General features: G+C 38.8%; 1 protein-coding gene across 1 annotated transcript; it reads left to right on the top strand.

Annotated features, from left to right (window-relative positions):
- The first annotated feature begins 4,889 nt into the window (after positions 1-4,889).
- LOC135475773 (neuropeptide CCHamide-1 receptor-like) lies at positions 4,890-6,005 on the top strand. The gene has a single exon (XM_064755748.1). The coding sequence runs from the start codon at positions 4,890-4,892 to the stop codon at positions 6,003-6,005; it is 1,116 nt and encodes a 371-aa protein (XP_064611818.1).
- Positions 6,006-16,397: the final 10,392 nt, after the last annotated feature.

Raw genomic sequence — 16,397 nt, 5'->3', positions numbered from 1 at the left:
ATCCAAACTAGCAGAATGTGTATATATGGTAATGGCCTGAAATGGGCTTCATAATCGGAATGGGTTTGTTTTGGTCTGGAAAGGTAAACATCTGTGCTAACGACTGGCTAAGGCCATACATCTGTTTTTTACGAAACATAAAATATTTCCATAGTACCCTAGATTAAACTTGAAACGCAAATGTAGCATATTTCATAACGATGGCCATTTAACGTCGTACATCCTTGATTGTTCATCCTTTTTCCTCACGGCCTACATCGGTCATTTAACGCACACGGAGTTTTTACCTATGTCCCCTGTATGTTACAGTGGTTAAACTTTTTGGTCGTTCGTAAATTTGGATGTAACTGTTGAGCTAATGGTACACGTTAGGAGTACCACGTATACTGACATTTACTCACATGAGGGATCTCAAGATCGCAAAATTAAAAATATAACATTAGCCTTGATGGGAATATTTTTAACTTAATTGAAGAAATTGCTTTGGAAACTCCCATTGCCAATAACGTAGGAGGCGTTCGATTATCTCCAAATATGATTTGTACTCAGCTGTTGTCTGGGACAGGAAATCAATTTTTATCAATGACTGTGTGGGTAGATTATTAAAAGCTCTCCGAAATAACAGTAACAAGCTAGAGTGATACGTGATAATATGAGCTGTTGACACTTCCTTAAAACAACAGCTTCCACCTTCGTCTTCAGTCAGAAAGCAGAATCTAGTCCTTTGCATGTATAATTGGCCTTGCATTGTGTAGCGTTGCTTCGAACGTACATGTAAGTGTATTTGAATGGTTCAGTGTTTCACGTTGGTATGAAAGATTGCCTTCACACATACGTGTATATAATTGATGGATGTGATTACGGTCACTGTCTGTATCCGGATGTCTGGATCAAATAATCGCAGACTGCCGTGAATTCCCAACAGTGGTCGCCGATCTATGTAAACCCCTGAAGAAGTTTTCTTACCTACATGTGTTACTTTCATATCTCCGGAACGGGACTTGGATTGAATGTGACCGGAGGGCGCACAGAGGGCACGTGGGGTTCCAGAGTCTTATTCAGAGAGAGAGAGAGAGAGAGAGAGAGAGAGAGAGAGAGAGAGAGAGAGAGAGAGAGGGGAGAGAGAGAGCATGCTTACATATCCAGCAGCTAAGGCAGTCTTGGACCATAGCGTGTAAGGGAAAGATGGCTTGGAGTCAGTACATAATGGCCTGTGCAAATTTAATTCTGACCAAACTAATTTGATAATAGGTATTCATTGGTCAAATTTACGGGGACCAAATGGGCTTTCGTTGGGTCTGGTACTATTTTGGAGTTTTGACATTTACTTTGTAGACCAACATACGCATTTAATAAGCTTCGACCTTAAAAGCCAGTCCATCGGAGAACATGTGTGGGTGCTATTATAGACTAAGTGGACTGAGGACACTCTAGGATAAAAGGCACTAATACATCCACTCTGGTGAAGATAGCAGATCAGTCCCGAACACATAACTCAGACCTACTTAGCCATGTCACAGTGCATCATGCATACGCTTCTGCTCTCTACAAATGAGTTTAAATGACATTCAAGATCTACATTACGCGTTCCAGGATCCTGAATTGTATTAAGCAATATACTGGTGTAATTGATCACACACCCATCAAACAATGTGTGTACTCTGATGTCCCAAGTACTGTTATTCTTGCCACACTAAAATATATATGAAATAAATTACCTCATTTTGATTACAGTTTTGATACCAATAGTGCTTTGTCATTTCCTCAGCTAACTGCTGTAAGCAGTGATGTGCTTGGAAGCATAAGACTTCATTAAACTAGGTACGTACCATTTTCCCAGTATTTATAATTTATATGGAACAATTAGGGACACTTTAGTTCCATTAATTGCCACGAGGTGGCGCTTGCTGGTAACTGCTTCCTAAATTATCTGTGTTGATCAGTGTGTCCGGCATTATCTGCCAGATTAATCTCTTATCAAAACAAAAGGTGTGTGGTATCGCCCTCTTTTAAAAGATGTGCACATAGAAAATACGTAGAGGCAAAACAATTAACATTGCTACGAAATACCAGTTCGTTATTGTATGTTGGTCACTGAAGAAGAAATGTTTCGGCAACGCGATGAGGTGAAAGAAAAGATCAGATCGACACTACAATATATCGGACTACTTGTATAAGAAAGAGATTGAACTGTAGATCGTGACTACTGTAGGCATGGTGAACTATTTTAGAATTGGTAAAAACTACCAAAACATAGGTCAAGAGAAAAACTATTAGTTCAAATTAGGAGAACTCAAACGAGAGTGTTCCAGTACCTAGTGCTCCCCAATATGAGCGACTATTAAATGATCAACAATGTGTATCGCTCATAATCTGTTCTAAAAACAGCCGCTTTCCATTTGTTCTGCTGGAGGGCGAATCCCCGGGTTGGGTTGTCCTGGGCCTGTCTCGCTGCTAACTGCCATTCCTGTTGACTGATCGATCGGTATTTTCTCATTTCTAAATGTCTTCAAAATCTTCCAAAGTTTGGGGGGCACAGTGTACGATTATTGTACCGTCCTAATACATCTCGGCAAATGCATCAGGAATCTCGTGATTAGCGGGGTGACAAAGTTAAATGATACATTTAACATGGTATTAAATAAGAGTCTTCGGAGTAAGTTTTATGTCAATATGAAACTAACTAAACCACATTGAATTTATTTGATTTTTTGATACTTTGTTTATAAAGGTTCTACTGTGTATTACAGTTGTAGCACTTGAACTGTCATGAGGCGTATAGCTGAAATAAGCTGTACATATTCCAGTACCATATTAACTGAATGGACAACTTATTTGGCTTAACGGCTATTTGGTAGGTATGCATATTAGGCTGTACCCTCGGATGTTGCATGTGTTCTTTTTATCCATAATTATTCTAATTTTGCATTTATTATTTATTTTGGCGTTTTACGCTAAAATCAAGAATATATGACTCAGAATGGTTCTGTTGAGAAAAGGAACAGAATGTATCCCAGTAGAAATAAAATCAACAGGGCTCTTCCAGATACGTAATATTTTCATTATCCGTTAAAAAATGACATGACCAGTTTGTTTGATGTTTGTTTGAAGTTTTTGTTTTACGAATTCTTGTAGGTATTGATTTTAGGACGACGGTAAGAGAAGATGGAATCCCTATGTGCTTGTCAACCTGTGAGCTCCCAGGCCTACGCCCCTTAACTTGTGGATGATGAACGGCGTCGGCTTTCCACAGTCCCATAGCCATATTAATTACACAAAAGCTGAAATAGTACACCCGAGACATCATGCAAAGATAGACTGTGAACGCATGATGTAATGTTCAGAGAAGCGCTCACATTATTATTTGTAATGGATGTTACTGCCACATACTCTGACAACCCTGTTTCACCCATCACATAATCATCACAGGATTACATCATACGCAAAGCATTCGATTTCAATCAATTTACGACCCATCCATGCACTGGAATGAAAGAGATAATGAATTAATCAGAAATATGTTATCTAAACTTTCGTCGATCACTTTAATCAACAGTGAATTTATTAACTCAATAACATAATATTCATTCAACCTTTAAGCGCAACCTGTAGGGTAGACACGGAATATTTTTGTACGGTTAAAATTACGAATCAAATACATGTAAATATCTACTACCCCTTTATCGTATGCAATACGAAGGAATATTAGATACAACTATCATCTAGTCTTCCATTTGCAACATATTAGGTGTAGCCCCACTGTCATTCCACTGTATCGTTGTATGGCACATCAACTATCATTTGCTGTTTTGCTATTCTTGACTTTTTACAGCGCATGTGGCGGACTGAGGCGAGGCAAACCCACACTCTTGTCATATATGCAGGTACATTTAAGTGAGGCGTATGGGTATGGGTAAATTATACGTCCATGGCCAGGAGAATGAGTTACAGCCGTCATCTACTAGTAACGCCTGTAACTAACCCCCTGAATGACTAGAATAATCACAGGCAATTAACATCCGTTTATTTAGCACATATGTACACGTAGTATCATTAGTGAACAGTCAACTCTGATACTCTTTAGCTGCAAACTATTAACACAACAACACATCTGACAGGTGCACGGTTTGTTTGTTAAAGCCCTGTTTGCTATGAAAACCTAGTAGATAGGCCTTTTGTTTCGCCTTCGTAATTTAAATTTCATACCGTCAACGAAGTACTATCAAGTGAGCTGTCTACAATTTTTATAAATGTTAGAATTCCGATGAACTAAATAGTGTGTGTTTACTTGAGCTGCATACAGATTACAAGACTCCTCGCTCTGGTAAACCTCAGTGAGCCTGGCAACCAGCGGTTGTTCAGCTGCCGCGGAGAGGGGCGGAGTATGTTAAGTGAGTACCACGATCAGAAAGCTGCCACTCAGGTGACGTGAGGGAAAAGGAAGGAGCATCACGCGCCTAGTAAAGTCCCGCCGACAGTCGCTGATGATCCATTTTTATCTACTCTGACTTTTGCAACAGCTTTCTCAGGAACGGCAGCTGTACTGCTCCTCCCGGTGTCGTCTGTTGTTGATGGCAGCGATATAGGACTGCGCTACTCACGAGTGTTGCGCCAGTGTCAAAATACATCGACCCGGCATCGATTTGCGCGAATGCTCGAGGCGGGTATATATAAATCAGCACAAAATATCGAGAGGCTTTCAGTATCGTCCGAGGGAATGCGATGAAAGAAGTCAGCAAGCACATGTCAGTTGGATTCATGTTGTGAAATTATCGTGGTTAAGACTTTGGCCGTCAGTATGTTTTTCACTGTGCTCAACTGATTGTCATGAGAAAAGAATGAACTACAGAGGATAAAGTGGCAGGTACTATTTTAGTTAAACTTTCAAAATGACTTCAGCTAACGGTAACAACCAGACAATGAGTTTTTCTGATTGCAGTCTTTTAAATGACACTCACCATATTCCGATGGACAAGAAAGCTCAGATTGCCGTCCCAATTGTGTTCGGTTTTATTCTGCTCACGGGATTAATTGGAAATGCTTCTGTGATTCTAATCGTTCTGAAATGTAAACAAATGAGAACGATTCCAAACATTTACCTCGTTTCGTTGGCATTCGGAGATTTTCTCTTCCTTCTTCTCGCTGTACCATTTTCGGCGTTTTCTTTCACGTTTCCGGTTTGGCATTTCGGCATGACTTTGTGCAAGGTAAACTATTTTATGGAGACTTTGTCCCTTGGTGTTTCCGTGTTTACTTTAACTCTTCTCAGCGTTGACCGTTATTTGGCGATCTCCCACCCAATGAGGAAACGGTCAGCGATTTCAATGAAGAAGACCGTTTGTCTAGCCTCGGCTGTTTGGATGATCAGCTTAACTCTAGCGATACCCGACGCCATAGGCTCAGAGATAAAGGTACATGTTTACTATTGTGTAAGCTACTGTGATCCTTACCCAGAAGCCTGGGGATTTTGGTACATGCCATTTCATGTTACTTACCGTTTTATTCTTTTCTTTGCTGTGCCTTTAATAATAATTTGGACATGCTATAGCCTGATGGCACGTACTCTTCTCTCCAGTAACTCACATATCCTGGTGGAAGTATCATCCAATCGCCACGGCTCCTCACGAACCAATGCTGCTCGCACGCAGGTGGCCAAGCTAGTGTTGTCCTTTGTGTTCATATTCATTATATGTTGGCTGCCCAGACACATCTATCTCTTGGGAAACGCTTACGACTTGTTCGATTTCAATCAGTTTTGGTACGTGTTCAAGGTGCTGGGATTCTGTTTGGCTTTTAGTAACTCCTGCATGAACCCGATAGCACTGTACTTACAAAGTGAGCAGTTCAGGAAATATTTCCAGCGTTACTTGTGCCGCTGCTGTCCACGCAGGATGACGAAGTCGGGAACAGACCACACTCCCTCTACAATGGTCAGTCAGTGTCATTACACCAAAGGACTAAATGAGGACACCAGCAGTACGTATTTCAAAGTGTACAAAGACTAAAAACTATTGCGATCCTATATTCTCTACGCTCTGTTGTGGTTACATATTGAATAACATGTTTTCGTGGAATATTGTGGTATACAAAAGGAAGATGAAAAAACTTCAGTTACATTTAGAACCAGATTTTTTATAGTTGTCACACAGTGCTCGTTTATTCACAACAAAACTGTCCTTTCAGATGCTGGAACACATGTTCCAGTATATGGCATTTTACGTTCATTGATTCATTGTATTCCTGTTGTATTGTTTAAATATATTTAAAGCGGTTTCCTTCAGCATTGTGACAAATGTCAACAAGCTGTTGTTTTCTGCAACCACTAATGAGAAATAGTTTCATATGCCTGACGGAGGCACGGTGATACTAATAAGGTGCACACAAAATCGTCCAGTGCGAAACACATGAACATGTGGACTTTTTTTTTAACTTTAAACGGTTTACCACAAGTAAGCGTAGAGCCATTTACATTTATCGCTGAGAAAAACATCCTATACAACTGAATAGAACAAGTTGAAGATTGGCGAATACGTATTTTTTTCTGCTATCTGACAGCTTGTTGATCAAAACAAATGTGAAGAAAGCTCTTCGAAACCTCGCATAGGACATTATTGGCTAAAGCCATACATGTGTAGCCTTTTCAAAAGTAAGGCGTTTTGTGTTATATGTTGTGTTATAACGTTAAACAAAGTGAACTACACGCCTTAGAAAAGCTGCTATTGATCTCTGAAAATGTATGCTCTAGACTTAATATCTCTGAAACTTTATTTAAATGTACACGGCCAATCCCTCACGCTCAGTTTGACTAACACAAAAACGTGACAAGGGCATTTAGATCAGGAGATCGAACGTCATTGATGTCTCCTGCTCAGAGAGATTTTTCTCCTAAGATTGCTCACGCATGCGATACTTCAAGGATTAATAACTGTAATTCCTTTGGAGAACTGCCATGAGTTTATATCTCCTGGCTTTATATCGATTATTATACGCTGATCAATTTTTGGTACACCTGTCGCTAAGTTAATCTTCGGTAAATCACGTCTGCAGCAATCTGCCGTTGAACATGAGAGCAAGAGAATACAACTTAAAAGTTACATTAGGCTGTGTTGATCTGTCAGTTGTGAACACAACCTGCCAATCTTTGCCTAGCTATGTGAAGTTTACTCAACGTATCCTATATCTTGCATCTTAGAATCAGGCGAATCGAAAGACGTCAGTAAAATAGCAACAGCGTCCAGGTCTTGAAGGTCCATTAGAATACCAATGGCAGTAATGATTTCTTTGCAAAGCAACAAATTTGTTCTCGAAAGAGTTATTCTATTTTACTGCTTTCCATAAATTGATTTTTTGATCGTTATTCTTGACGTATAATTAGATATATGGCTAGTGAAAATAAAAATCTGAACGAAATGTGTCTAACAAGGCTACAATTATTAAGCTTACCTGTAACATGCATGATATTACGTCACCAGTTAAAATGATTATTTTTTGACGTACGACGCACAAAATTCATATGTTCCACGTTCCACCTCACCATCAATCATCACAGTCACAGCCAGAACTCAGCATCGTTATATATGCACAATCACACACATTTATGTGTAGCATCTGTTTGATATTGGTCAACTCAGCCAATTGTACTCACATCTGACACCCGTGTCGCCGTTACAGTCAAAGTATCAGTCGTAGCTACATATAGTATGGTATTTGTTGTATTTATCGTACAGATTACGATTGTCCATGTTGGCTACACGTTCGTATTGTTGGCTACACGTTCGTATTACTTTCAGCCCATGCTATGTTCTGGATTATTTTTTCCGGACATGACTGGTAGTGGAATATCTGTCTGTGACGTTTAGTTCCAAAGATCCGCTTTGTGTTTGCCGTTGTGTACCCCTTGCTGAATTGTGTACTGTCTACTTTACTATCTATAACGTATAGCCCTTTGCATTGATTTTACATCCAAGGTGTTATTTATTTGATATACTCACCATACGTTCCACATCCAAATAAACAACAGTGTTACATAGTAGACGGGTTATCCGATGTTATCCGAATTATATATTTGGTAGCCTTAGAGAATGAAATTTTCCTCTTCAACAATAGACGAGATATGATCAACTATAGATGTTGTCTTATTTACATTAACTGAAAGTCTTTCTTGTTTTGATTATACTATGATACATATACTGATGGTTGTGTTTGCTTTTTAAATATCTCATAATATACATATATATGTTCTGGCTTGCATGTAAATAAATGTCAGAAGTATAGAAGGAGCCTAGTCTTATATATGTTAACAGCTTTAGTTCCGTCATGTCTGTTGGGCAAACGAAATGGTGTGTAGAATTCTCGCACTGGATAACTTTTCCCAAACCAGAAATCCTTCCATTTTCGCCCTTTAACAGTCTCTGTAGGATGGTTTTAAAGTTGAGTGCACTTGGTCTGTGCTTTTTTGTTCACACTTATCCAACCCAGCCCACATTTAATTGGCCGTGTTGTGAACAACTACTATTTCTGCGAATCACCTGCATCCAGTTTATGCACAAAACAAACAAGATGTTCCTAAATATTGAGGAAATATTAATATTCGTTTCTGCGATTCAAATTTACACTTGTTGCAAAGAGTTCCACTTGTTGAGATAATGTATCGCTGCTTTGAGTGCAATGCACGAGGTGTAGAAGAGACAATTTTAGAACAGTCGTGATCCCCAGACAACTGGAACGAGCTTTATTTTTGTGTTTATAATATTCATGTGTCTGTCATTCAGAAACTTAACTCACGGCATTCACGTTCGCAGCGCGAACAGCGTTGGAAAAACTGGCGATTATAACACGCGCGAAGCGCATTTACGAAGCAGCTGACATCGGAAATGCCCCATAAGAGTGACATATGTCATGGCCTTAACGGGTTGAGTTATATATGGCGATTCAGTGGTGAATGAATTGTAAGATTTTCCTTTATACTTGCCTGTCCATTAAATATCTGCTGTTCTTATCATTTGGCGCTACTTGACTCCGAAGTTGTGAACCAGTACAATTTCAATGTCAAGTTAACATTTGTTGGTAATTGCGCCGCAGGCATTTCTTTATTTCGGGCCTCCGTGGCCGAGGTCGTTAGCGCGCCAGTGCGACGCAATCACGGAGCAGATTCTCACCCATGCAGTTTCTGTGATTTCAAGTCCATGCTCTTGGATTCCTCTACGGTCGTACGTGGGAAGATCTTCCATCAGCCTGTGGAAGGTCGTGGGTCTACCCCGTTTTCACCCACCATAATACTGTCCGTTGTTCGACGTGAAACACGTATCAAATGAATAACTAAATGAATAACTTGAACTATGCTAACATTTTGTAATCTAACGTCATAAAGTTACAAATTTCATTACAAGTCGTAACATTTTAAGATATTGACACTCACATTTTCTCTACATTTAACATTGTAGTATCATGATGACAGTTTACGATTTGTGCTTAAGAGTGTTTGAGACTTCTGTTGTTTAATAAATCCGTGGCTATGACCATACAATGATGGACACAGTGTTGTAATACACTGATAACCTTTCTCTATCTGACACCGCCTTTTATTGTCTCTAACGGCTAATTTCTTATGTGATATGCTTTGACCGTAAGGTAGGAACTTGGCTGGAATATTGTGATTAATATACGATTCTTTTTCTTTTTATTCGATAGCTGTTGGGCAACTGAGTACACTACCACAGCCGTATATGAGCAGTAAATAATACAAACAAAGAAACCTCAAGCAATCAGGGGTTATTTCTAGATACAGACCAAGGAAGATAAGTTTCATGAAATAAATTTTGGCCCCGCGTATATTCATGGTAGTAACTGATTAACTCAATGATAAATGGGTGAATCAAGCGGCGGTTTAAATACTTGCCTTTTATGGCAAATATCGATCCTCCTACACATATAACTGCAGGAAACATCTTGGCTTTTCAAAAAATATTTTACACTAAGATTTAGATTTTGTTCACCACCATTACAAAATGTTCGACAAGAACGTGGAGGGAGATTTCTTATGTACTATTCTACACTTTTGTAAAGTCCACAAAATTGTCACTGGTTTATGTTTAGCCTACGCTAAACTGAATTTTGGGACATGTACCTTGATTCAAGGTTATCTCGGGTGACAGATGGTAACCCAGGGAATCATATCTCATATCTATGTCAGCTAATGAGCGCCCATTGTGTATCATTTTATACACACCGCAACTTTCACTCTCTGTCCTGCTTATGCTAAAACATATGTCTGTACAAGGTACATGTACGGTACGTTACACTTAATTTGTGTTTTCATTCTGGCTTCCTCCCCGGTAGTTCGTGGGAATATCTAGTGATAACGTGTAGATTGTCGTGGGTTGCCCCCCGGGTTCTGCCCGGTTTCTTCCCAACATAATGTTGCCCGCCGTTAACATGTGTATCGGGGACGGGGACACACATACATTGTGAATGTGTTTCATGAATTACACAATTTGTGTATGGTTGGTACACAAAATAATATTGATGTGCATTTTTCCCTCAACGCTGTGTACCACTAATACACAGCTTTTTTAGAGGAATATTGCTTAAAGGACTCCCTGATAAATAAATCAATAAATTCGCGTTTTCATGCTGGCCTCCTCTCCGGACGTTTGCGGGGATGTCTGTCAGCAACCTGTGGACGGTTGTGGGTCCCCCTGGATCTGCCTGGTTTCCTTCCAGTATAATGCTGGCCGTTTGAATTACAAGTGAAACATTCTTGAGCACGGCGTAAAACACCAATAAAAACATAATTTGAGTTTCTTCAACATCAAGTTATCATCAATGTCAAGGTAGAATATTCAGTTAAATGTTCTTAATAATTTCATACAAATATAAATTCAAAACTTACTCTTAAATGGCTTTAATTTAGCAATTATTACATAAATGCTGATTTAACCGATATTAGTAGAGTCGCTCAATGCACAACGTAGCTTATGACGTATTTTATAGAGAATGTTATTTCATACTACAGTGGAAGTGTGATGATTCGTTTGAAGTCTTATTACGGATTGTTTCAACACGTGTGTGACATCACGGCATGGGTCTCAAAACACTAACACAATTTGGAAATGGAGAGGCATGCGCAACTGTGAGAAGTAATCCTTCAATTAATTATGTTTATACCAACTGCGCACTACATATACTCCAGTTACCAGTGAGGCAAGTCTTTCCTCAATTATCACCATATGTACTAGACATGTACATTCCTGATTCTATAAAAAATCGCTTGCTTTACATTATCACTATGTCAAATGAATACTCGCAACCTTCATCTTACCAAGCTCCATTATCCTTAAAAGTAAAGCAGAATAAAAAAGAAAACTGTGAGAGTCGCTTATGGAATTTTCCATGAACGTGTACAATAAATGAAAAATCTACCTGATTTGGGGTTTATTCAATCTTTCTTTTCAGCTGTAATCAATTTTGTTTCTTAGACCTCCTAACCACAGGCCGATATTTCCTGTAAATGCGAAGTTAACTAACGTGGCCTATGTTACACAAGCACTTTTTGCATTATCAGTTGTGATTGCCTCTTAAATAGGACTCCCTACACTGTACTTAATGCCACATGACCTTAGCTGAGTTTCAAAGTGAGTTATCTTTTTCTTTTTCCAGCAAGGTATTTTAAGAGATAGTAAACGCTTCATTTCATTCATTAACGCTTATGATCGCTTAAAGCGAAGTCAGCTTATTATCAGAGACAGCGCCGTAACGTTCCATATGACCATATAACTGCCGTTTGGTACCTTATAGTGTAGAAATTAACAACATATGTGGGTACCCTCTGAAGAAGATGTACTGTACAGCGTGGTTGCAAGACAAAGGTCTACCGAAAGACCATGTGATGTTAAGTCAAGAGAAATGTTTAGTGTATTTTCCCTGGTTAATGGAACGAGGCCTTATAGTTCATATCACAAGTGTCCCAGTTTGTGATCGACGAACACTGCTGTTGTAATAAATTCTATCCCATCTTAGGCTGGGACTTTACGCCCTGATTTTCAAAGAGTTTAAGCCATCTCCCTCTTCTCATAAACATAACGGGTGTCGTAGGCCTACTGATCTATCAGCACAGTGACTTAATAGCTTTCATTTGAACGTCTTCGTGCGAGGTTTTCGACTGGCACTCCAGCTTCCTTCAAACATGAAACTGATTTCCACGTATACGTTAAGAATTCCTAATTGCATATGTCGTTAAGCAACGACCAAGGAAGGTCAATAAATAATTATCAAAAATTTAAATTGCTGCTATTTAATCATTAACATGAACAGGTAGAAGAAACCATTACGGGGGTAAATTGACAAGAAACCATATTTCACTAGTAACGTATGACTCTTTGAGCACCTACACAGTGTCGTCACCGCTCTGGTTTTACTCTTCCTATGTTGTAAGTCTTTTACCATTGTATCCTTCATAAACCAGGATTTTGACGGTGAACTAAGCATCTCCACGTCCTGGCCCTTCTGTATTGTTCTCATAATATTGCTTACTAAATGTGGAAACAACACAGCATTTCTTATATTAGCCAATGACGTCGACGAGTCTCATCACTGCATTGTTTTACAATTCTGCTTAACCCATGATATTAGGGCACGTATATTTTGCTACTATTGAAACAGTTACATGAAAAAGTTAGAATAAAACCGAGGTAAATTAACAAAATGCCGGATTTCACGCGTTAGGTGTGAACATTTGACAACTTTCACTCTGTCATCGCTGCTCTGGTTTTATTGTCCACATTTTGGAAAATTAACGCGTCTACATGAGTTTCAAAACCTTCATTATCACCTTTATTTCTTATCCTGTTTTATGACATATGGCCTTAAAATATATGGTACATATAAATTCAACGAAACCTATATCGTTAACTCTTGAGTACCACATGCTTTCAGTATAAATAGTATAAAACTCTTTGGTAAACCAGATCAACTGAGCGATAAAAAGTGTCCTGCATCAATATGCATAACTGCAGATAATGATGGACGCCAGGTGTACGCATGTAACACATGTTTGTTTGAAAACCAGCATTTGCATGCAGCTGGGCACTATAAATCTGTATGGAAAGGGTATAACACTCGAAACTTTGACGCTGTAGATGCATGCCTTAGTTTATTTTAAACGGCGAAATAAATTATTGAAGACAGATGACCGTAGATGATTAACAGATAGCCTTTAAATCGCTAGATCATGCGAGACATGTGTTCATTATCATTCCAGGGCAGAAAATTCAAAATTTAAGATTGCTTTTATTATTTGGTGGGTTTTTTTTTGGGGGGGGGGGGGTTGTGTGTGTTTTGGTGCTGTTGTGTGTGGTCTTATAAAAAGTTCACCAATGTCGTGTATTCTTCGCGTGATTTGGCAAAGGGCCATTGTTGGCTATGGACACGCCGGTTTCTTCCAGCCGTAAAACTGGATGATGACAGCTTTTGAATTGTTCGCTCCGTACACCACGTGGTAACCATCGGCTCCCTACTCGATAAAATAATGTCATCAATAAAGATATGAAATGGGTGTTTGGGTATTAATTAAATGACACCACATACAGAGTAGCCAGTAGGGAAAATATGGAATGGGGATTATTAAGAGATCCCTACCCGTGTATTTACTGGGGTAAAGTGGTTCAAAATTGGCATCACGGTACATGACATTACCCCCGACTATAAATCTAACCACAACAGCCTAAGTTAAAAAGTATGGAGTATGTATAATGCTAAACAACACTCTGGCTATTAACGAAATACTTTGCTATTCAATGCCCGCTTTGCCTGACACAGCCGGGATGCAAAGCAATAAGAATTCTGTCATTCATCCAATCGTTGTTGCACAAGAAACACTCGCTGTTTAATAGTTACATGAGGTGATGCCGTGGAAGGATTTACCGTCCAGCATTGTTAGAAAAAAATGTTGAAATTCAGGTTAAATTCTAAATGAACGTCAAGTGAAAACATTACCATTGATTTGACATTGGTTGGGAAAAAGGTTTTCTCGCAATATGCGTGCTATATGTGTGGTGCTTAATGAAATAAAGGTGCAGAGCTCTCAATATAAACTTGAATGTAATGAGGTAAATATAAACGGAGGAACACAAGCTTACTGATTTTATTTTAAAACAACACAGATAAACATTCACATGTGTTACGAGTACACGAATAATATGAAAATCTTTTTCTAGTGGATGGTTTTGACAGAATATAAAAAATGTTCATGTCACCAAACAGCAAGATCGAAAGTTAAGGCAAGAAAAACTGTTATTCTGGAAAACAGTTTATATGAAGTAAATGGTCTGAAAAGTGTGTTGCAGAAAACAGTGGGAGGGGGCAGAAACAGACAACTACATTGTCATCGTTGCTTTTGGTTCAATATACAAGAACAACGGCGCAGAGAGTAAAACCAGAGCATTGACGACAGTGGTAGTTGACTAGTTACGAGTAATAGTAGCGAGTGTGTGGGTTTGTGTTCTATAGCAGCTTGTATCAATAAACTGGAGTCATTTTAGCATCAGCTGATCGAATACAAAAACTGGAAGTCTGTTGTACGAACGATCAGCGATAAACTCATATCGTTGAAAAGCAGATTTGCGAAAACGCAAATCGGGTCTAAAGCCGCGATCTTATACTCCGGGATTGTGGCGGAAAAGAATTGATATTGATGGCGTCTACAGCTGACGGATATATGCCAATATTTATGTCTACGATAATACGATAAGAGCGCCTGATGTAGATGAATATACTAACGTGAAAATGATGGTTACATCGGCTACAGTATCCCCACAGCTCGCAAAGGCAATTTTCTTTTGTCATAACTCATCCAATTCAAAAAAGCTAGGAAATTCATGTGAAAGGACTTTTTACGGGTTGATCTTGTCCAGTCAACGCCGTGCCAATCTCATGAAATATTGTTGTGTCCAGCGTGCATAAATCATATACGTTGAAATTGGGTTCATAAATCTTAAGTAATGACAAGACAAAGATGAAATTCTGTGATTTTTTTTCACCATAGTGCTGGGCTATGTGTTTCTTTTTTTTTTTTTTGGCTGATATTCATGAATCACGAAGGGTTTCGGGATGAGCACAGTGCGGAATCCAGTGTAATGCGTTTTTTACAGTATTGAACACAAAGCTCTCTGGTACCTCAGATAAGTAGAACTTCTAGGCCGATTTTCGCATTTCTGTTAATTAATGAAGAAGTGAATGAAATTGTTCAAAAGAAATACATTGATTACTGATTTAGACCTTAAATTTCGTATCATTCATAGAAAAGTGGCCCCAAAAAAAATCAACAACATCGTTTACAGAAATACAGGAGAGCAAACAATGACACAAACATTGCACAGTGGTTGATGACAAAACACGGTCAAATCCCCAGACATGCTATCTTCGTGAATTTTTCCTTAAAGCTGTAGCCTATTGTTTACTTTTACATCCCCAAAACAGTGAATAAGATGCAACAAATTTAATTAGTTTGCTCCTTATATTTAAATTTATTTTATTTTATTTTCAATGTGCTACCAATCAGTTTATAAATCAGTCTATTTTGAGAAAATAACATTTCCTTTTATGGCATATGGCATACTGCTTTCTGCGACATGTTGGAATTGGAAAATGTCATGCAAAGAAAGAAAAACACAGGAGACGCATTCCGACTAAACGTGGACATGACATGATCGGCCTTGATATATGCGTGGGAGTCACCTGCGGCAGTTACAGTCTGGTCACTGCTAACTATACTGACTTGTGGCTTGATCACATGTAACACTTGTGAATCGTGCTTGGTATCGTGCTCTTGGGAATGAACTGATCATTCAAGAAGTCAGGGCTAGAAGCAGGTGTTCCAGGTGCCTTGAACTATGACCGTGAACGGGTAAACTTGACACTAAATTCATCTTGTTCTTGTGGAAATCCGCGGGAAGACGCTTCGCATTTTTTCTTCCATTGTCCACATTCCAGCTTAACCTTTTGAATAATCTCCCTCATGACTGTAGAAAAACTCTTTTTCTCTATTGCCGTATCTGATGTCTTAATTTAATACAATTCCTTTTTCACATCTATAGTAAAACGGTTAAACTATATTTATTTAGTGAAAGGGGGCTTTACGTTTCCTTTAACTTGTTCCCATTCCCTAACGCAATAAAATATGTGCAATTGAATTCAAACAGGAGTTACTTGATATCTAGAAAGCGGAAGGTCTGTACATGAATTATTCTGTATAGAATGAATAAAGAATAGATTCATTTACATGAATTAAATAATTTAAGTACATGATTGGTGTTTTACGCCATACCACGAATATTTCACTTCTAAGACGGTGGTCAGCATTATAGTAAGAGGGAAGAGGTCAGAGCTCGGGGAAAACTCAC

This window comes from Liolophura sinensis, chromosome 1 (assembly GCF_032854445.1).
Source record: "Liolophura sinensis isolate JHLJ2023 chromosome 1, CUHK_Ljap_v2, whole genome shotgun sequence".
Taxonomy (NCBI): Eukaryota; Metazoa; Mollusca; class Polyplacophora; order Chitonida; family Chitonidae; genus Liolophura; species Liolophura sinensis.
The sequence above is the reverse complement of the archived record's forward strand: the minus strand, read 5'-3'. Positions and strand labels throughout refer to the sequence as shown.

Bases quoted from the DNA above. Each gene is read 5' to 3' on its own strand.
- LOC135475773 (XM_064755748.1), top strand. From the start codon at position 4,890: ATGACTTCAGCTAACGGTAACAACCAGACAATGAGTTTTTCTGATTGC.